Source organism: Heterodontus francisci, chromosome 1 (assembly GCF_036365525.1).
Source record: "Heterodontus francisci isolate sHetFra1 chromosome 1, sHetFra1.hap1, whole genome shotgun sequence".
Taxonomy (NCBI): Eukaryota; Metazoa; Chordata; class Chondrichthyes; order Heterodontiformes; family Heterodontidae; genus Heterodontus; species Heterodontus francisci.
This window is the reverse complement of record NC_090371.1, coordinates 211,863,224-211,884,892: the sequence shown is the minus strand read 5'-3', so window position 1 is coordinate 211,884,892 and position 21,669 is coordinate 211,863,224. Positions and strand designations below refer to the sequence as shown.

General features: G+C 48.1%; 2 protein-coding genes across 2 annotated transcripts in view; both read left to right on the top strand.

Moving 5' to 3' along the window:
• The window catches only part of arhgap10 (Rho GTPase activating protein 10), a 270,345-nt gene that overhangs the window by 79,070 nt on the left and 169,606 nt on the right, over positions 1 to 21,669 (top strand). The window contains exon 2 of the mRNA XM_068041246.1: positions 18,019 to 18,114. Within this exon, the coding sequence (XP_067897347.1) occupies positions 18,019 to 18,114 (96 nt within the window). The remainder of the gene's footprint in view (positions 1 to 18,018; positions 18,115 to 21,669) is intronic.
• On the top strand, positions 13,728 to 16,323 carry LOC137362929 (proteoglycan 4-like; the record flags this gene model as incomplete). Its single annotated transcript, XM_068027089.1, has 2 exons — positions 13,728 to 14,927; positions 16,306 to 16,323. Coding segments are annotated over 2 exons (1,218 nt in total), but the record flags the coding sequence as incomplete, so codon positions are not given.

Sequence of the window (21,669 nt, the reverse complement as noted above, 5' to 3'; positions counted from 1 at the left end):
CGAGCTGAATTTTATTTTGACAGGCAGGGGATCCGGTGACAGGCAGGAGGAGCCCTGTTTTGCATCCCCAGCCAAATTCCACGGCAGGCAGCCACTTAACTGCCCACCATCGGGGTTCCCATCCCTTTAAGGATGGGATCTTACCGCCAACCCCCCCCCCCCCCCAACTCCCAAAGAGCTGTCAGCCAATCAAAGGGCTGGCAGCTCAGCAGTACCAGCAGTGCCACTGGGGGCGGTACTACAGGAGGCCTGGGACCAGGTCCAGCACTGGAGCCCGAGACTTCAGTTAAGTGTGGCCGGCTCACTGGGGCCAGTCTGGCAGGCCCCAGTGGTGGTGGGGGGGGGGTGGTTGGGGGCGATGGGGGGAAATGTTGTTTGCAGAGGGATGGCCTTTATGGCTGGGGCCCCTCCAGGGGCCACAGATTGCTATCCTCCATATGGTCTACTCCTCAAGCATGAATGCTTTAAATGGCTTGTTTATTGAAATATCCATGGGTTCTAATTGGCTAGTAAGACTACCTAGAATCACAGCTAGCTATGTCTTGAATTTTACAACCCTCCTTTTCGTGGCCTCAGTTTTATGCACTCGGATCTGGTCACACACTACTAGAGCTGTTTTTTTATTAGAAGGCCACCTGGTCGCTTCAACCACACTTTCTCCAGCCACATTTTCATCCCTTCTTCGCTCATCCAATAACATGAACAAAATTTCTATGTGGAACATCAACCTCTGGTGCTGTTTTTCAGTTGAAAATTAGTAATGGTGGCAGTTTTTTGCCATCAGAACAACATGCTAGAATAACAGTGTAGTGTGTCTCCTCCTGGCCAGAGATTTTTATGGGATTGTTTTAGTGCCTTTAATGCCCACAGTCTTCATTGGCACATCAAAAATTAGGGGAACTTTGTCCTTTATTGCCTGTCTGTCCAAGTTCAAAACACATTTTTCTCCTTGCATTATTCATAAACCTGTGGAATTCAAATATCTTAGCTTTGTACTCAGCCGGTATCTTCTGTGCTATCTTGTTCTAACATGGCAATTTTAGATGACTTTTTTCCCAGGACAAAAAAGTGCATCTTCTGGTCCGGCAAACACGTTATCAAGAAAAGCAGCGGTTCTAGTTCTGACCCCTAGGGAACCTCACTGTATACCTTCCTCCAGTTCGTAAAGTAACCGTTCACAACTACTCTGTTTCCTGTCACTCAGCCAATTTCCTATCCATGCTGCACTGTCCCTTTTATTCCATGGGCTTCAACTTTGCTGGCAATCTTATTATATGGCATTTTATCAAAAGCCTTTTGGAAGTCCAGGTATACCACATTACCCTCATCCACTCTCTCTGTTACCTCACCAAAAAACTCAATCAATGCACAGTGGCGCAGTGGTTAGCACCGCAGCCTCACAGCTCCAGCAACCCGGGTTCGATTCTGGTGACTGCCTGTGCGGAGTTTGCAAGTTCTCCCCTTGACCGCGTGGGTTTCCGCCGGGTGCTCCGGTTTCCTCCCACAGCCAAAGATTTGCAGGTTGATAGGTAAATTGGCCATTGTAAATTGCCCCTAGTGTAGGTAAATGGTAGGAGAATAGTGGGGATGTGGTAGGGAATATGGGATTAATGTAGGATTAGTATAAACAGGTGGTTGTTGGTCGGCACAGACTTGGTGGGCTGAAGGGCCTATTTCAGTGCTGTATCTCTAAATAAAAATATAAATATAGTTCAACATGATTTACGTTGAGCAAATCCATGCTGGCTTCCCTTAATTAATCCACACATGTCCAAGTGACTTAATTTTATCCTGGATTATCGTTTTTAAAAGCTTTCCCACCAGTGAGGTTAAACTGACTGGCCTGTAATTACTGGGTTTATCCTTACGCCCCTTTTATGTTATTTTATATAACATTTGTTATATAGAGATGAGCACAGTACTGATATTTTGGGGAGAATGGAGAGTGAACAAGTCTGTTTGAAGCAAGGGTGGTAAGGATAATCCAGGAAATTATAGGCCAGTGAGCCTTACGTCAGTGGTAGGGAAACTATTAGAGAGGATTCTTCGGGACAGGATTTACTCCCATTTGGAAACAAACAAACTTATTAGCGAGAGACAGCATGGTTTTGTGAAGGGGAGGTCGTGTCTTACTAATTTGATTGAGTTTTTTGATGAAGTGACGAAGATGATTGATGATTTGACACGGTCCCTCATGGCAGACTGGTGCAAAAGGTGAAGTCACAGGGGATCAGAGGTGAGTTGGCAAGATGGATACAGAACTGGCTCAGTCACAGAAGACAGAGGGTAACAGTGGATGGGTGTTTTTCTGAATGGAGGGATGTGACTAGTGGTGTTCCGCAGGGATCAGTGCTGGGACCTTTGCTGTTTGTAGTATATATAAATGATTTGGAGGAAAATGTAGCTGATCCGATTAGTAAGTTTGCGGACGACACAAAGGTTGGTGGAGTTGCGGATAATGATGAGGATTGTCAGAGGATACAGCAGGATATAGATCGGTTGGAGACTTGGGCGGAGAAATGGCAGATGGAGTTTAATCCGGACAAATGTGAGGTAATGCATTTTGGAAGGTCTAATGCAGGTGGGAGGTATACAGTAAATGGCAGAACCCTTAGGAGTATTGACAGGCAGAGAGATCTGGGCGTACAGGTCCACAGGGTCACTGAAAGTGGCAACGCAGGTGGATAAGGTAGTCAAGAAGGCATAAGGCATGCTTGCCTTCATCAGTTGGGGCATAAAAATTGGCAAGTCATGTTGCAGCTGTACAGAACCTTAGTTAGGCCACACTTAGAATATTGCGTGCAATTCTGGTCGCCACACTACCAGAAGGACGTGGAGGCTTTGGAGAGGGTACAGAGGAGGTTTACCAGGATGTTGCCTGGTCTGGAGGGCATTAGCTATGAGGAGAGATTGGAAAAACTTGGATTGTTTTCACTGGAACGAAGGAGGTGGAGGGGCGACATGATAGAGGTTTACAAAGTTATGAGCGGCGTGGACAGAGTGGATAGTCAGAAGCTTTTTCCCAGGGTGGAAGAGTCAGTTACTAGGGGACATAGGTTTAAGGTGAGAGAGGCAAAGTTTAGAGGGGATGTGCGAGGCAAGTTTTTTACACATAGGATGGTGAGTGCCTGGAATTTGCTGCCAGGGGAGGTGGTGGAAGCAGATACGATAGTGATGTTTAAGAGACATCTTGACAAATATATGAATAGGAAGGGAATAGAGGGATATGGGCCCCGGAGGTGCAGAAGGTGTTAGTTTAGGCAGGCATCAAGATCGGCGCAGGCTTGGAGGGCCGAATGGCCTGTTCCTGTGCTGTACTGTTCTTTGTTCAAACAAAAACAGGAGTGTTAAGTAACGACTGGAGAGTTGCATTTGATATACCATAAAATTTAAAAAAAATCAACAGTCGAGAAACAAAGGAACTGCGTTTCGCCTCTTAATCATAGCCATAGAGTCATTTACAGATGGAGGCCATTTGGCCTATAGATTCCATGTAGCTGTGCAGTCAGTCCCACTCCCCCGTTCGAACCCCATCGCCTTGCAAGTTTATTTTCTTCAAGTGGCCATCCAATTTTCTTTTGAAGTCATTGATTGCCCACAAGGATGATGGAAATGGAGACAGCAAGTTTCAGGTGGGGCGGCACTGTGGCGCAGTGGTTAGCACTGTAGCCTCACAGTTCCAGCAACCCAGGTTCAGTTTTGGGTCCTGCCTGTGTGGAGTTTGCAAGTTCTCCCTGTGACTGCATGGGTTTCTGCCGGGTGCTCCGGTTTCCTCCCACAGCCAAAGACTTGCAGGTTGATAGGTAAATTGGCCATTGTAAATTGCCCCTAGTGTAGGTAGGTTGGTGGTAGGAGAATTGAGGGAAGGTGGGGATGTGGTAGGGAATATGGGATTAATGTAGGATTAGTATAAATGAGTGGTTGATGGTCAGCACAGACTCGGTGGGCCGAAGGGCTGTTTTCGTGCTGTATCTCTCTCTATTACCACCTGCTGTGAAAAAAAAGTTCTTCCTCATATTCCCCCGTATCTTTTGCCCAAAACTTTCAATCTATGTCTCCTCGTCCTGCTGCATAAAAAAATTCTTCCACGTATTTCCCCTGCATCTCTTGACCAAAACCTTCAATCTGTGTCCCCTGGTTCTTGTACCATTAGTTAATGGGAACAGTTTTTCCTTGTCTAATTTATCTAAGCTTGTCATAATCTTGTACACTTCTATGAAATCTCCCCTCAATCTCCTTTGTTCTAAGGAGAACAAACCCATCTTTTCTAACCTAACCTTGTAACTAAAATCCCACATCCCTGGAACCATTCTGCTAAATCTCCTCTTCACCCTCTCAAGGACCTTCACATCTTTCCTGAAGTGTGGTGACCAGAACTGGACGCAATACTCCAGTTGGGGCCTAACCAGAGCTTGATAAAGGTTCAGTGTAACTTCCCTGCTTTTGTACTCAATGCCTCTATTTATGAAGCCCAAGATACTATATGCTTTACTAACCACTCTCAATATGTCCTGCCCACCTTCAAAAATCGATGCATGTGTGCCCCAGGTCCCTCAGTTCTTGCACTCTCTGTAGAACTGTGTCATTAAGTATGTATTGCCTCTCCCTATTCCTTCTGCCAAAATACATCACCTCACACTTGTCAGTATTAAATTCTCTCTGCCACCAGTCATTTTCCAAGTAAACTTTTAAAAAGTGCTGACAAACTGAAAGATTTACTGTTGGTTTTGAAATAGCTTTTGATTGTAGCACTGGGTGCAGTTGTTTTAACTCTGGGACCTGAGTGTGGAACCAGCCCAATTAAATATTTACCCTGTTTATTGTACAGAAACATTTCCAATGGAAGCTGTTTTTACTCCTTTCCCTTGCTACTGAATCTGCCATGATTATACTGTAGGATGAAATCAGCAACAACAGATAATTGCGCACAAGATTTGTGCATGTGAACTGTTTACAAACATACGAACATATGAACTAGGAGCAGGAGTAGACCACTCGGCCCCTCAAGCCTACTCCGCCTTACAATCAAATCAGCCGTGATCTTCTTGTAATATCAAACACACTAATACAAAAGCCAAATACTTCGGGTGCTGGAAATCTGAAATATAAACAGAAACTGCTGGAAATATTCAACAGGTTATCAATTGTGGACAGAGAAACAGAGTTAACTTTTCAGGTGGATGACCATTCCCCATAACTGGAAAAAGTTAGTGATGTAATAGGTTTTAAGCAAGTACGGAGGCAGAGAAAGGGAGGAGCGGAGGGAAGAAAAAAAGGAAGGTCTGTGATAGGATGGAGGGCAGGAGAGAATACGTAACAAAAGGGATGATGATGGAAGCCAAAAGGGTGTGGTAGTGGGCGGGACAAGTAAAGAAACAAAAGATTGATCTATAGAAGAGCTGAAAATGGCAAAAACAGAAAAATTACCAGAAACTGCTGTTTGAGAAGGTGGGAGGTGTGGTTACGATCCAAAATTGTTGAACTCAATGTTGAGTCCAGAAGGTTGTAAAGTGCCGAATTGAAAAATGAGGTTCTATTCCTCGACCTTACAGTGAGCTTCATCGGAACAGTGTAGGGACCTGAGCACAGAGAGGTGGGCGTGAGGCCGAGTATTAAAGTGATAAGAGACTGGAAACTCAGGATAAGGACTGAACAGAGGTCAAATTCAGTTTAATAACTCTCTTGTGTGACGCCTTAGTGCATTTCACTAAATTAAAGGTGCAATATAAATACAGATTTTGTTTTTGTTGGTGCTGCTGCTCCTCCTTGTTTCATCCTCCTCCAAATGATCATGCAATCTGTGTTTTGATTTCCTCAGAGTAGATGAGACCATATTGTGAGCAGCAAATACAGTATACTAAATTGAAACAACTACAGGTAAATTGATGTTTCACCTGCAAGTATTGTTTGGGGTCATGGATAGTGGGAAAGGACAGGTGTTGCATCTCCTGCACTTGCACGGGAAGGTGACATTCGCGTCACACAAGTGCCAGACAATGACCATCTCAAACAAGAGAAAATCCAACCATCTCCTCTTGACATTTAATGGCCCACTATCCACATCTTGGGGGTTACCATTGACCAGAAACTGAACTGGACCATAAATACATAAATACCATGGCTACAAGAGCAGGTCAGAGGCTAGGAATCCTGTGGCGAGTAACTCACCTCCTCAATCCCCAATGCCTGTCCACCATCTACAAGGCACAAGTCAGGAGTGTGATGGAATACTCTCCACTTACCTGGATGAGTGCAGCTCCAACAACACTCAAGAAGCTCAACACCATCCAGCACAAAGCAGCTCACTTGAGTGGCACCCCATCCATCACCTTCAATATTCACTCCCTTCACCATAGACGCACAGTGGCAGCAGTGTGTACCATTTACAAGATACACTGCAGCAAGTCACCAAGGCTTCTTTGACAGCACCTTCCAAACCCGCGACCTCTACCACGTAGAAGGACAAGGGCAGCAGATGTATGGGAACACCACTATCTGCAAGTTCTCCTCGAAGCCACAGACCATCCTGACTTGGAACTATATCGCCGTTCCTTCACTGCTGGGTCAAAATCCTGGAACTCGCATCCCAACAGCACTGTGGGTGTACCTATAATCCAAGGACTGCAAAGGTTCAAGAAGGCGGATCACCACCAGCTTCTCAATGGCAATTAGGGATGGGCAATAAATGCTGGCCTTGCCAGTGATTCCCATATTCCACGAATGAATAAAAAAAAGTGCCATGGATGGAAAGTGGGTGTAAGAGATGATTGAACCAGGGTATTCTGAAGGGAACAGTTCCTCGGAATGCCGAAAGGGGAGGGAAAGGTGTGTTTGGTGGTGGCATTATGCTGGATGTGGCAGAAATGGCAGGGAATGATCTGTTGAATGTGGAGGCTGGTGGGTGGAAAATGTGGATAAAGGGAACCCTATCATGCTTCTGGGAGGGAGGGGGAGGGGTGAGGGCAGAAGTGTGGGAAATGGGATGGATGTATTTGAATAAAGCCTGGCTCGGGTATAAAATTAAAAACCGACCCGGGCCCGACCTGACAACAGCCAACCTGAACCTGAGTCCTTTTAATTTTTTTAAATGCCCGACCTGAATCTGACATGTATTCGGGTTTGGTCGGGTAGCCAGGCTTTAGACCAGTGATCAAGTACAGGTGCCAGTTGTTGATGTACCCGTGCTCAATTAACATCATAAAGTTCAAAAAAACAAACAAACACTGATTTAAAGCGGGCACCGCGATCCTGAGCATTTACCGGAAAAAACGTATCCACTTCAGGAAATCGTGCAATGTAACAAGCTTCTGAACTGTATCAAGTTCCAATGTCATTAACAAAAAAAATCTCCGCGGAGAACTCCGGTTGGGAAGTTTAATCTCCCTATTTCCAGATAGTTTTAAATCTTTGGGCCAAGTATAGATTAAAGCAAGAGCTCAGTTGATGTTTCTATACTTACTGCAATTACTGGTATCTTCCCCGGGCTTGTCAGTTTCTCCCGGACTTGATAGATTTCAGAGGGGTTGGGTTAATTTCACTCTGGTGCTTTATGTCGGAACTTGTAGCTGTTACTTTCCCCTCCTTCCTCCCCCCCCTCCCGCCCCACTCTACTCACCTCTGATTTCTGTTTGTCCAGATCTCTGTTCATGTCCAACCTGACCCGACCCGAACCCGACACATGTCGTTGGGTCCCGTCGGGTTCGGGTCGGGTAGCCATGCTCTACATTTGAGGGCCCTGCCAACCACGATGGGGGTGAATCCACAGTTGAGGAGAAAGGAAGACATATTGAAACCACTGGTGTAGAATGTGATATTGTCAGATCTAATGCGACAGAGACCAGAGACGGAGAAACTTGGAGAATGAAATAGAGCAACTTTACACACATAAAATCTATGATTTTGCTAGTCTGTCTGGGTCATTCTCTTATAAACCAGCAATGGCGAAGCTGCATCGTTGGCTTGTACAAGTGGGCTGAGAGGTACGGTGCCCATGGATCCGACCTAAGTGATGTAGTGGTGCAGGGACCTGTTGGAGGCGCCAGGTGAAACATCCTGCCATTGAAGTCTTTGACAACACTGCTGCCACTTTCTTTCCTTCACTCAGTTCTTTGGTATTTGGACTCAGTGCTGTAAAGCAAGTGTCTGACTGTGGTGAGGGTTTCAAGTTAAATTGACCTGAGCATCGTCAATCATGTTCTTGATCAGTCACATAAAATGGCCTGAAATGTACCACGAGTTGATACTGTAGGGTAGATACACCACAGAGTAGAATGGTTTGTTGGGGTGGGATTTTATCCTGTAGCTCATCTACAATGTGCTGGTCTCAGAGCTGTTTTTATATTATCCCCCTAAACCTGTACCATTGTAACTGGTTCCTGACACTGCGCTCGCACAGCTAGCTGTAACCCATCTGTAACTTGCAATACTTACTAAAACCAGCCAACAGTAAAATCCAGTTTTAAAAAACCATCTTCCAGGCCACTGACATTCGGATAACTCAGTTGGCTTACATGAGACTATTGTAGTGAAACAGGCAGTGTCAGCACCTTAGCTAGAATAAAAACTGCATTAAGAGTGGTGAGTGACTGGGTACCAAAACTTGAAATATTTTCTGCTCCTTCGAACTGACATTTCGCATCTTGATCAGTGCAAAAATGTACCAGTAGTACGGTATTTTAAAGAAATGACATATTTGTGAAAGAAGTATATATCAAGAAGATCGCCCCCCTCAAATCTAAATTAGGGGACACAATCACTGACCAACACAAGCAAATGGACCGCTGGGTGGAACACTACCTAGAACTGTACTCTAGGGAGAATGTTGTCACTGAGACTGCCCTCAATGCAGCCCTGTCTCTCTCAGTCATGGATGAGCTGGACGTACAGCCAACAAAATTGGAACTCAGTGATGCCATTGATTCTCTAGCCAGCGGAAAAGCCCCTGGGAAGGACGGCATTACCCCTGAAATCATCAAGAATGCCAATCCTGCTATACTTTCAGCACTGCACGAACTGCTTTGCCTGTGCTGGGACGAGGGAGCAGTACCACAGGACATGCGCGATGCCAATATCATCACCCTCTATAAGAACAAGGGTGACCGCGGTGACTGCAACAACTACCGTGGAATCTCCCTGCTCAGCATAGTGGGGAAAGTCTTCGCTCGTGTTGCCTTAAACAGGCTCCAGAAGCTGGCTGAGCGCGTCTACCCTGAGGCACAGTGTGGCTTTCGAGCAAAGAGATCCACCATTGACATGCTGTTCTCCCTTCGCCAGCTACAGGAAAAATGCCGTGAACAACAGATGCCCCTCTACGTTGCTTTCATTGATCTCACCAAAGCCTTTGACCTCGTCAGCAGACGTGGTCTCTTCAGACTACTAGAAAAGATTGGATGTCCACCAAAGCTACGAAGTATCATCACCTCATTCCATGACAATAGGAAAGGCACAATTCAGCATAGCAGCGCCTCATCAGAGCCCTTTCCAATCCTGAGTGGCTTGAAACAGGGCTGTGTTCTTGCACCTACACTGTTTGGGATCTTCTTCTCCCTGCTGCTCTCACATGCATTCAAGTCTTCAGAAGAAGAAATTTTCCTCCACACAAGATCAGGTGGCAGGTTGTTCAACCTTGCCCTTCTAAAAGCGAAGTCCAAAGTACGGAAAGTCCTCATCAGGGAACTCCTCTTTGCTGATGATGCTGCATTAACATCTCACACTGAAGAGCGTCTGCAGAGACTCATCGACAGGATTGCGGCTGCCTGCAATGAATTTGGCCTAACCATCAGCCTCAAGAAAACGAACCTCATGGAACAGGACGTCAGAAATGCCCCATCCATCAATATCGGCGACCACGCTCTGGAAGTGGTTCAAGAGTTTACCTACCTAGGCTCAACTTTCACCAGTAATCTGTCTCTCGATGCAGAATTAAGCAAGTGCATGGGAAAGGCTTCCTCTGCTATGTCCAGACTGGCCAAGAGAGTGTGGGAAAATGGCGCACTGACACAGAACACAAAAGTCCAAGTGTATCAAGCCTGTGTCCTCAGTACCTTGCTCTACGGCAGCGCGGCCTGGACAACGTATGTCAGCCAAGAGCGACGTCTCAATTCATTCCATCTTCGCTGCCTCCGGAGAATCCTTGGCATCAGGTGGCAGGACCGTATCTCCAACACAGAAGTCCTCGAGGCGGCCAACATCACCAGCATATATGCCCTACTAAGCCAGCGGCGCTTGAGATGGCTTGGCCATGTGAGCCGTATGGAAGATGGCAGGATCCCCAAGGCCACATTGTACAGCGAGCTCGTCACTGGTACCAGACCCACCGGCCGTCCATGTTTCCGCTTTAAAGACGTCTGCAAACGCGACATGACGTCCTGTGACACTGATCACAAGTCGTGGGAGTCAGTTGCCAGCGATCGCCAGAGCTGGCGGGCAGCCATAAAGGCGGGGCTAAAGCGTGGCGAGTCGAAGAGACTTTGCAGTTGGCAGGAAAAAAGACAGAAGCGCAAGGAGAGAGCCAACTGTGTAACAGTCCCGACAACCAATTTTATCTGCAGCACCTGTGGAAGAGTCTGTCACTCTAGAATTGGCCTTTATAGCCACTCCAGGCGCTGCTTCACAAACCACTGACCACCACCAGACGCTTACCCATTGTCTCTCGAGACAAGGAGGCCAAAGATATTTGTGGAATAAGTATTTGATATTTCACTGACTGACTACTAGAATGATAATTGTAATTCTTTGCTACAATCAATGTGTTTTAATATGATCTTCCTAACCTTAATTGGGAACATCCCAAATTCAGAATTCAGTGTACTGTAACATTTTTAGTTCTTCAAATGAGCTGTATCACTACTGGTATAAGACAAATAAGAATTACAAGTTGTAAATGCAACTTCACTGAAAAAAAGAGGAAGATAACATTGTCACAGTCTTAAAACACCCTGTTTATTCTTACGTGTTTTCTGTAAAATTCCACCAAACCCATCTATTTTGACAACAAACCTGGTTAACTTTCTCCAAATTGATTCTTATGCAGTAACTGACCTTTGAGACGCAGATGTTATTTGACAACTGAGGAGAAAATAGATATGTAGAGAAAGTGCTTAAATCCTATGTGCTTCCAAAAAAAGAATGACAACTGGCTTCAAGTACTCTTGCCCAATGTTTTTCCTTCCATATACTTTAACCATTATGTGGAAATGATTGCAAAAAATTGGAATGATACATGTAATTTCTTTTATTTGTCCAGTAGCTCCCAGATTTGAGCCTGATCTGTGTCTTAGTAGATCTCAGGCGGTATAGTGGTAAAGATCCTGTGATTGTCCTTAACTACCTGTAGAATAGACACCCATTGAAGACAATTTGCTGGAGTTTCTGCTTCTAATTGCCAGGAATCCATACCTTAACTATGGCTTTACTTACCTCAAATAAGGACGAGATCAAGGCTGGCTGTGGTGCACTGGAGTTGGATAACCTGGTCAGGATGTAGGGAGAATGCTTGATCCTGTGGAACCATACCCCAGCAGAAGTGCCTGTCTTTGGGAGGATTGGGGACACCTGCGTACATCTCATCCTTGGATTATAGTTGTGCATTCACAGCAGTTTAAATGAAGGCTGTATTTTTCTGTTCTGATTTATTCAGCTCGTGGCCTTGAGAGTTTGTGGTTTGAGTTTCAGAGTATGCTGGGTGGAAGAGTAAATTGTATCCAGGAACATGAAAGTAGTCACAGCAGTGAGGGTCTTTCTATTTCCGTCCTTGGCCACCACACACCTACCAATCTGCTTGCTTCTCATATCTTCTGTAAATGGGACAATTTCACAAGTCAGACAGCATTATAGTATTAAGTCAAAACTGTATGTTTATGTATAGATTAGATATCAAACACATATTTTATGAAAGTACTTTTTAATAAATATATGAAAACACTGATAAACTATTTGTTTGCTTCATGTAAACAGTCATATCTCCAGAATATTAAGAATGCCAGGCCCTCATGCCCAGCACTTATGGAACGATGATAATCCTAACAGCATGCAATAGAAATTGGCCAAGAGCCATACCAACAACATTCGCTTCCATCCTGCAATCTTCAATTTTAACCTACTCTTCTGAAGAGGTGGTGAGGAGACTTGTCCGAAGCCAGCAGGGGCTCCTGTTCAAGTACGCAGATAAGGTTTCAATAGCATCATTGGGGCCCAATTGCTACTTTTACCAGTAGCCAAAGCAGTGAAGCTTTACCACCAGGTGAAGCTGTCAGAAGAGTTAGGGCCAGGAGAATTAAGTTTTTAAACTCTTTTATTTTACTTTCCTTGTGGAGCCAGCAGAAGCACGAGTGCATCTTTGGGTACCACAATTATAGCTTAGGCCACCCCTGCTTCAGGCGTTCCACTCTTCCTGATCACAAGACCCTCCCAAAACTGCCTCCCCACCACTCAGTTAAATGGCGGGTACTATTCCTTAACAATCTGCCTGACATGCAGATGCAGCCAGACTGCCAATCAGTCGCCACTTTTTCCTACTTTGAGTTGGGCAATATTAGCTCCCTGCCCCCTCCTCACCATGGGACAAAGTTTACACTACCCTCTCCCAAGTTGAAAAATCAGTAAGCCCCTGAGGAAAAATTCAAATTTAGACAAATTTCACCTTGTTCTCTACCCTCACCATTCTCACTCCTCACTCCCTCTCATTTCGTCCTCCTTTTCCCACCTCCTGCTCCTCTTACCCCTTCTCCTACTCCTTTTACGCCACCTACAGCTGCTCCTTCTGCTCCTCTTCCTGCATGTCCTTCTTTTCCTTATCCTCACCTCTTGCCCCTCCTATCCCACGCCTCCTGCCTCCTTACTCCTGCCCCTCTTAACCCCGCCTCCTTCCCTACTTACCCTCCTGCCCCACTTAGCCCCCTGCCTCCTGCCCCACTTAGCCCCCTGCCTCCTGCCCCACTTAGCCCCCTGCCTCCTGCCCCACTTAGCCCCTGCCCCCTGCCTCCTGCCCCACTTACCCCCTGCCTCCTACCCGTTCAGCCCCTGCCTCCTGCCCCTCTTGCCCCTGCCTCCTGCCCCTCTTACCTCCTGCCCCTCTAGCCCCCCGCCTCCTGCCCCTCTTGCCCCCCGCCTCCTGCCCCTCTTGCCCCCCGCCTCCTGCCCCTCTTGCCCCCCGCCTCCTGCCCCTCTTGCCCCCCGCCTCCTGCCCCTCTTGCCCCCCGCCTCCTGCCCCTCTTGCCCCCCTTGCTCCTGCCCCTCGCCCCCCTTGCTCCTGCCCCTCGCCCCCCTTGCTCCTGCCCCTCGCCCCCCTTGCTCCTGCCCCTCGCCCCCCCTTGCTCCTGCCCCCCTTGCTCCTGCCCCCCTTGCTCCTGCCCCTCTTGCCCCCGCCTCCTGCCCCTCTTGCCCCCCCGCCTCCTGCCCCTCTTGCCCCCCCGCCTCCTGCCCCTCTTGCCCCCCTTGCTCCTGCCCCTCTTGCCCCCCTTGCTCCTGCCCCTCGCCCCCCCTTGCTCCTGCCCCTCGCCCCCCCTTGCTCCTGCCCCTCGCCCCCCCTTGCTCCTGCCCCTCTTGCTCCTGCCCCTCTTGCTCCTGCCCCTCTTGCTCCTGCCCCTCTTGCTCCTGCCCCTCTTGCTCCTGCCCCTCTTGCTCCTGCCCCTCTTGCCCCCGCCTCCTGCCCCTCTTGCCCCCCCGCCTCCTGCCCCTCTTGCCCCCCCGCCTCCTGCCCCTCTTGCCCTCCTGCCCCTCTTGCCCCCCCGCCTCCTGCCCCTCTTGCCCCCCCGCCTCCTGCCCCTCTTGCCCCCCCGCCTCCTGCCCCTCTTGCCCCCCCGCCTCCTGCCCCTCTTGCCCCCCCGCCTCCTGCCCCTCTTGCCCCCCCGCCTCCTGCCCCTCTTGCCCCCCCGCCTCCTGCCCCTCTTGCCCCCCCGCCTCCTGCCCCTCTTGCCCCCCCGCCTCCTGCCCCTCTTGCCCCTCCGCCTCCTGCCCCTCTTGCCCCCCCGCCTCCTGCCCCTCTTGCCCCCCCGCCTCCTGCCCCTCTTGCCCCCCCGCCTCCTGCCCCTCTTGCCCCCCCGCCTCCTGCCCCTCTTGCCCCCCCGCCTCCTGCCCCTCTTGCCCCCCCGCCTCCTGCCCCTCTTGCCCCCCCGCCTCCTGCCCCTCTTGCCCCCCCGCCTCCTGCCCCTCTTGCCCCCCCGCCTCCTGCCCCTCTTGCCCCCCCGCCTCCTGCCCCTCTTGCCCCCCCGCCTCCTGCCCCTCTTGCCCCCCCGCCTCCTGCCCCTCTTGCCCCCCCGCCTCCTGCCCCTCTTGCCCCCCCGCCTCCTGCCCCTCTTGCCCCCCCGCCTCCTGCCCCTCTTGCCCCCCCGCCTCCTGCCCCTCTTGCCCCCCCGCCTCCTGCCCCTCTTGCCCCCCCGCCTCCTGCCCCTCTTGCCCCCCCGCCTCCTGCCCCTCTTGCCCCCCCGCCTCCTGCCCCTCTTGCCCCCCCGCCTCCTGCCCCTCTTGCCCCCCCGCCTCCTGCCCCTCTTGCCCCCCCGCCTCCTGCCCCTCTTGCCCCCCCGCCTCCTGCCCCTCTTGCCCCCCCGCCTCCTGCCCCTCTTGCCCCCCCGCCTCCTGCCCCTCTTGCCCCCCCGCCTCCTGCCCCTCTTGCCTCCTGCCCCTCTTGCCCCCCGCCTCCTGCCCCTCTTGCCCCCCCGCCTCCTGCCCCTCTTGCCCCCCCGCCTCCTGCCCCTCTTGCCCCTCCGCCTCCTGCCCCTCTTGCCCCCCCGCCTCCTGCCCCTCTTGCCCCCCCGCCTCCTGCCCCTCTTGCCCCCCCGCCTCCTGCCCCTCTTGCCCCCCCGCCTCCTGCCCCTCTTGCCCCCCCGCCTCCTGCCCCTCTTGCCCCCCCGCCTCCTGCCCCTCTTGCCCCCCCGCCTCCTGCCCCTCTTGCCCCCCCGCCTCCTGCCCCTCTTGCCCCCCCGCCTCCTGCCCCTCTTGCCCCCCCGCCTCCTGCCCCTCTTGCCCCCCCCGCCTCCTGCCCCTCTTGCCCCCCCGCCTCCTGCCCCTCTTGCCCCCCCCGCCTCCTGCCCCTCTTGCCCCCCCCCGCCTCCTGCCCCTCTTGCCCCCCCCGCCTCCTGCCCCTCTTGCCCCCCCCGCCTCCTGCCCCTCTTGCCCCCCCCCGCCTCCTGCCCCTCTTGCCCCCCCCCGCCTCCTGCCCCTCTTGCCCCCCCCGCCTCCTGCCCCTCTTGCCCCCCCCGCCTCCTGCCCCTCTTGCCCCCCCCCGCCTCCTGCCCCTCTTGCCCCCCCGCCTCCTGCCCCTCTTGCCCCCCCGCCTCCTGCCCCTCTTGCCCCCCCGCCTCCTGCCCCTCTTGCCCCCCCGCCTCCTGCCCCTCTTGCCCCCCCGCCTCCTGCCCCTCTTGCCCCCCCGCCTCCTGCCCCTCTTGCCCCCCCGCCTCCTGCCCCTCTTGCCCCCCCCGCCTCCTGCCCCTCTTGCCCCCCCGCCTCCTGCCCCTCTTGCCCCCCCGCCTCCTGCCCCTCTTGCCCCCCCGCCTCCTGCCCCTCTTGCCCCCCCGCCTCCTGCCCCTCTTGCCCCCCCGCCTCCTGCCCCTCATACCCCCCCGCCTCCTGCCCCTCATACCCCCCCCGCCTCCTGCCCCTCATACCCCCCCGCCTCCTGCCCCTCATACCCCCCCCGCCTCCTGCCCCTCATACCCCCCCCGCCTCCTGCCCCTCATACCCCCCCCCGCCTCCTGCCCCTCATACCCCCCCCGCCTCCTGCCCCTCATACCCCCCCCGCCTCCTGCCCCTCATACCCCCCCCCGCCTCCTGCCCCTCATACCCCCCCCGCCTCCTGCCCCTCATACCCCCCCCCGCCTCCTGCCCCTCTTACCCCCCCCGCCTCCTGCCCCTCTTACCCCCCCCCGCCTCCTGCCCCTCTTACCCCCCCCGCCTCCTGCCCCTCTTACCCCCCCGCCTCCTGACCCTCTTACCCCCCCCCGCCTCCTGCCCCTCTTACCCCCCCGCCTCCTTCTCCCCTGTTGCCCTCCTCCTGCTCCTCTTTACCCCCATCCCTAGCTCCAGTTAACCTTTTGCTTTGCTAAATACCTTCCCTAATCCTCCTACCTCTTCTCATTCTCTTCCTCCCTCCTACTTACTATCCACCTCCCACTCCTCCATCTTCTATCTACCCTGTCTTCCTCCTGCTTCTTGATTCAATTATCTGCCTGCCTTCTATCACTTGGTCTTCACTCCCCACGTTCAATGCCTTGGGAGATTTATAGTTAATTTTTGCGGAACATTTTTACAGAATGTTGTATTTCAAATTAGGAAATTATTTTATGTGATCTTAAGTTTCTTTTCCCAAAGGAAAAATACCCCAAATAAAAACTGTTACCGACATGCTGTTTAGAGGGAAAATGGGCTGGATTCCAAAGTTTTGATCCTGCGTTAATCAGATTAAATGTCTTCCATTGTGGTGAAACTTCCTGTACATAGCTTCAGCTGTCTGCTATAGTCAGTTTCATTTTTCCAAGTTGTTGAGAAAAAAAGAGCGCAATCCATATATTTGTGGAAGATTATGGGATCCCAAGAAAATAGGCACCATTGTAGAAAGTACATCCATTCAGACGTTATACCAGAGCTGGAAGTTGTATCTGAATCCTACACTCAGACAGGTGTGAATATTTTAGGCTGCTCTGGTTCTCTAGAATGTGGGTGCATTAAAAGTTTTTTTAAAATCTTGATTTATTGATTTTTGGTTTCACTGGACCAAGAAAGTGATGTCCCACAGGGAAACTTCTAGATTTGTATTTTCTAAGATATTTTTGATATTTAATCAGTTACCAAGTTAGTACCTTTTTAAATGATTTGACTCAAGATTAACTGTGTCAGAATCAAAGCCATGACCATTTTTGGAAGACGATAAAACAGTCCTTGGGTTAGTTATGACCTGATTGAAGCTATGGAAGACTTTATCGGACAGTGACACTAGCGGCACAGTGGTGCAGTGGTTAGCACCGCAGCCTCACAGCTCCAGAGACCCAGGTTCAATTCTGGGTACTGCCTGTGTGGAGTTTGCAAGTTCTCCCTGTGTCTGCGTGGGTTTCCTCCGGGTGCTCCGGTTTCCTCCCACAGCCAAAAGACTTGCAGGTTGACAGGTGAATTGGCCATTATAAATTGTCACTAGTATAGGTAGGTGGTAGGGGAATATAGGGACAGGTGAGGATGTGGTAGGAATATGGGATTAGTGTAGGATTAGTATAAATGGGTGGTTAATGGGCGGCACAGACTCGGTGGGCCGAAGGGCCTGTTTCAGTGCTGTATCTCTAAATCTAAATCTAAAGGAATAGTTATCATTGAGTAAGTGATGAGAACTGGGGTGAACAAGCTGTTAGTTTTTAACCTAACCTAAAGTAAGCTCTACAAAGAAAAATGTTGCTGAGAATATCAAATCTCTCAATGCAGCATCAATACTCGAGATTATTTTACCTTTTGATTATTTTAATAAAAAGGATTTACATTTCAGTTTTTATCAACATTTTATCAACAAAATACCTTTTGTAGGAAGTGACAGGAATATAGGTCACCAAATTGTAGTTCATTCAGTGTCTTCACCCTCATTGCGTTCTCTGGATAAACAAAACTAATACTGTATGGAAAATTTCTTACACCTTCAGCCCAAACAGCCTTGTTCAGATGAGTATCAAAGTGGACGTCAGAATATCTCATTTTGTAAGGTGTCTCATAATGTACTTTTTATGACTTACATACCAACTGAGACCATCTGAACACAACTCTACTTTCTAACCTGCGTTTTGCATCTCCCTGAAGAAGGCATGCTTGTAATGTAAGAAAAACTAAATCCTAATAAATATTTCATCTTGTTCAAAATTATTGCTCCCTTTCACCCTCCCAAAGCTGAATTATTTAGTGGGTGGAAACTCTTAACTATAAAGAGTATTCCTGTAGCTGAATGTTTAGGGATTTTGGGGGAATTTATATGATTCTTTTTCAATAAATCTGAAGAATTTATTTCACTGTAGTAAATCTGCATTTTTCTCAATTGCTTGTTCTTTGCAGCTCTTTCAGCAGCACAACAGAAATTTGCTCAGTCACTTGGGGAGTTCTCGTTTGAGTTTATTGGAGATGCTGAGACAGACGATGAGCGATGTATAGGTAAGTGTGTCTCAGTATTTCTAATGTGATTTCCACTTCATTTTCTGACTTTTCATACAACAGAAATTGTAACTCAGCTTTGAGTACTTACTTATACCCTATGATATCTGCTTTTTTGAAAAACTTTGAGTGCTAGGTTTAATGTAATACAATTGGAGAAACATTTCTGATTCCAAAAATGACTAAACAATATTCTTGGAACATGCAGACCTGTCTTTTTTTTAAAGGTTTTACTGAAATACTTCTGTGGACTTCAAAGGATATATCAGAATATGTTCCACCTTAGCTCAAAATCACATTTTAAAAGTGTTCAGAAACATCAATTTTTTCACTACTTTTGTGTCGACTATTTACACTTCTCTGTAGACTTTTACACTTCGCTGCAGGTTGGACGTCCAAAGTCCGGCTGTCCAAAACCTAGATATTTTTGAAAATATTCCATTTGATATTCAGGTCCAAGGTAAATTGGGGTTTATAAGGTCTTTTGACCAGGTATATGGGTTGAAAATTTTAATTTTAGGTTTCCTTGTGGGCCAGGAGAAGTAGCAGTGCCTCTCAAAGAAGACAAGGGGCTCTCAAGGACTGCCTTCCCCTGATTGTGACCAGAAAGATCCCCACCTCCCCGATTACAGAGTACGACACCCCTCCCCCTGCTGTATTACTGCAGATTGTTCCCTTGGGTCATTGGCTGTGGCCTCCTACTGATGAACTCCCACTCCTGCCCATCGGCCAGGTATTGGGTCTGGCCGGTTTCAGACAGGACTGAAAATTGGCCTGACCTCCGCATCTCCAGATTCCCTGGGTTCACTGCCCACTTGGTCCCATTCCCACTTTCAAAGTGGGACCTGCATGCCTCTTTCTTTGGATGCGGATAACAGGAAGAATATTTGGTATGTACAAAAAAAATTATTATTTTTCAATTTTTCTCTATACATTATTATTCTTTTTCAGACTTTATTTCATGTACCTCTTATTCATTGAATTTTGCCTAAGATAGGTTACCTGATTTTATTGTCCAAAATCCAGGAAAATCTGAAATCTGGCACAGTCTCGGTCCCGAGAGTGCCGGCTTTTGGACATCCAACCTGTAAAGCCTAGCTAAGTAACTGAGGCGTGTACATCTTTTGCCAAGGGAGGGTATGCATGTATCAGTTGTACAGACTCAGTAAAGTGTTCATGCATCTGATGTGGTTACAGTAACTCAATGTATAACTATTATAGAAGGTTAAAAATGATCAAACTCTAACAAGATCATCTTTTATGTTGTCAGAATTGTTGCATTTAAAGGAATGTGATGTGATTGTATCTGGGATGAAATTGAGCTCCCAAAAAATCTTATCTAAAGAGATGTGATCTTTGACACCAATTTTATGAAGTTCCTTTGTATCATTTTGCAGCAAATTGTTGGTGAGCTTTAATTGCACTGAATTGCTTTTTTTTTGTCTCTGTATGATCCGTATGAATTAAAGCTACCAACCCTGGATGTATTCCTGGAGGGTTGATCACTTGACATTTGATCATGTGACATTTACCTGCCCTTTGCAGTTGTTTTTGCATTTATAAAGGTTGGATCCCCTGTAATTGAATGTCTTTGCTTGAGCGGAAAATTATTTTAAAAAAATATTCAAGAAAATAGTGTTACGACCGAGGTGGGAGGAGTGCACTGCTTTTTCTAGTTCCACTTCTCCACAATCCACAACATATATTTAAATGTTTATCCAGTTACCGATACAATCATATACACTACTCTATCCCAGAATAAAATACACCAACCAGGGTTCTTTAATAAACAACAAAATTATCAGTTTATTATAAAACAAGATTTAACCAGTCATGAAGCAAAGCATTAACACATCGACCAAAGTATGAACCTTCCCTTTTTAAAAATTCTCCAATTACACACACACACACACACACACACACACACACACACACACACACACACACACACACACACACACACACACACACACACAAAAAAAATACAGAAATTCACTCTGCAGAGGCCTGTAACAAAAAACTACTTTGGCCAAATACTTGCTAATTCTTAATGAAAAAAGAAAGAAGCTAAGGAAGGAAGTCAGTTGTCCCTTTTTTGGTCTGGCATCTGGGTATATGGAAATGGATCACTGGGTTTGTTTCAGAAGTAGTCTGTCTGGAGATGTCGAGAATTACTCTAGCACGCTTTCTAGGAGAAATGTGGCATCAAGATTTTTCCGCCAGCATTCACTCGAATTGCAGGATTTTATTCCAGTTCCTCAGGAGCTATACGGCACCAAGGATATTTTGCTCTTCCACACTGATTCTTGGCAGGACTTCTTCAAAAAGGTAGAGAAGGAGGTGAGCTGGGTGATTTCTTTTTCCTTGGCAGCAGAACACCAACTGTCTTCAAACAGTTCACACCACAACAACTGAAAACAATGCCCAAACCCCAGAGAGTCAACCCCCTGACCTCCATAATCCTTGACATGTGGCTTCTCTGTAACCATTTTACTCCAAGTCACCAAGGCTTCTGCTGTTTTCTGAGCCCAAATCACAGGTGGCCTCCAGCACAGGTGGCTTTCAAACAACATCTTATCCTATCGGTGAATTTGGTTAAAAAAAAAACACATCCATGGAATCTTTTTCAGTTTTAACACAAATCCTCAAAAATAAAATTATTAAAAATAATAGAAGCATTTTCATAACAATAGTTAAAGGATACCCATATTGTGTAAAAATAGACTGCCATGTATTTTGCTTCTTTTTGTCATCATCTTATCTATTTCAAAAGCAAGATTAGTAAGGCATACCTACATTTTTAGACTTGCTATTTTGGAAAACTTCAAAGTTTCATCAGCCCAAGTCATTTTCCTAAATTTAGAAGGTATCAGTTATGTACTAGATTTTATAGCAGTTTATTTACCAAAATAAATCATAATTTGTTCAGTTTTATCTCCTATGCACTTTGATTCATTTTTGTAGGTTGATATTTGTAGATATTGAGATACAAAGGTGCTATATTGACTGAATTTTATTTCCAATGAAGCTTCTTTAAGCTAAATAAATACTGATTGAAGATTCCCGGTTTTATCAAGTACTTGTCTATAAAAGAACTGCAGTCCAGTGGTTATGCATATTTTTTATTCTATTTGTACAACAGGTCTTTGTCGAGAAACATAGTTTGAAGTTAATTCTGCTGTAATATTTGTATAAATTAGTCCTTTATTTGTGGCAATCATACTTCATGAATCCATCTTGGCTCTTGCCCCATTTTGGACTTCGTCCGAACTTGACAACCTTACTTGGGTCACCTATGCCTATCCACCACTGTGGACTGTTCCCTGACTGTGGCCTTTCCTAAGTTCTCCTGGCAGCAGGAAGGGTTTAATGTCAAAACTTGATGCTGCCACATGACAGCTCCTGCACAAACTGCACTTCATATTTTCACCCAGGTTGCCAACAGCAGCATTCAGGAGATTCAGCAGGATTGGCAACTCCAGTATGATTTTTAAGAGGATAGTTTTCTGAAATGCTTTCTGATTGGTCCTGTAACCATGTGACCAATAATACCAT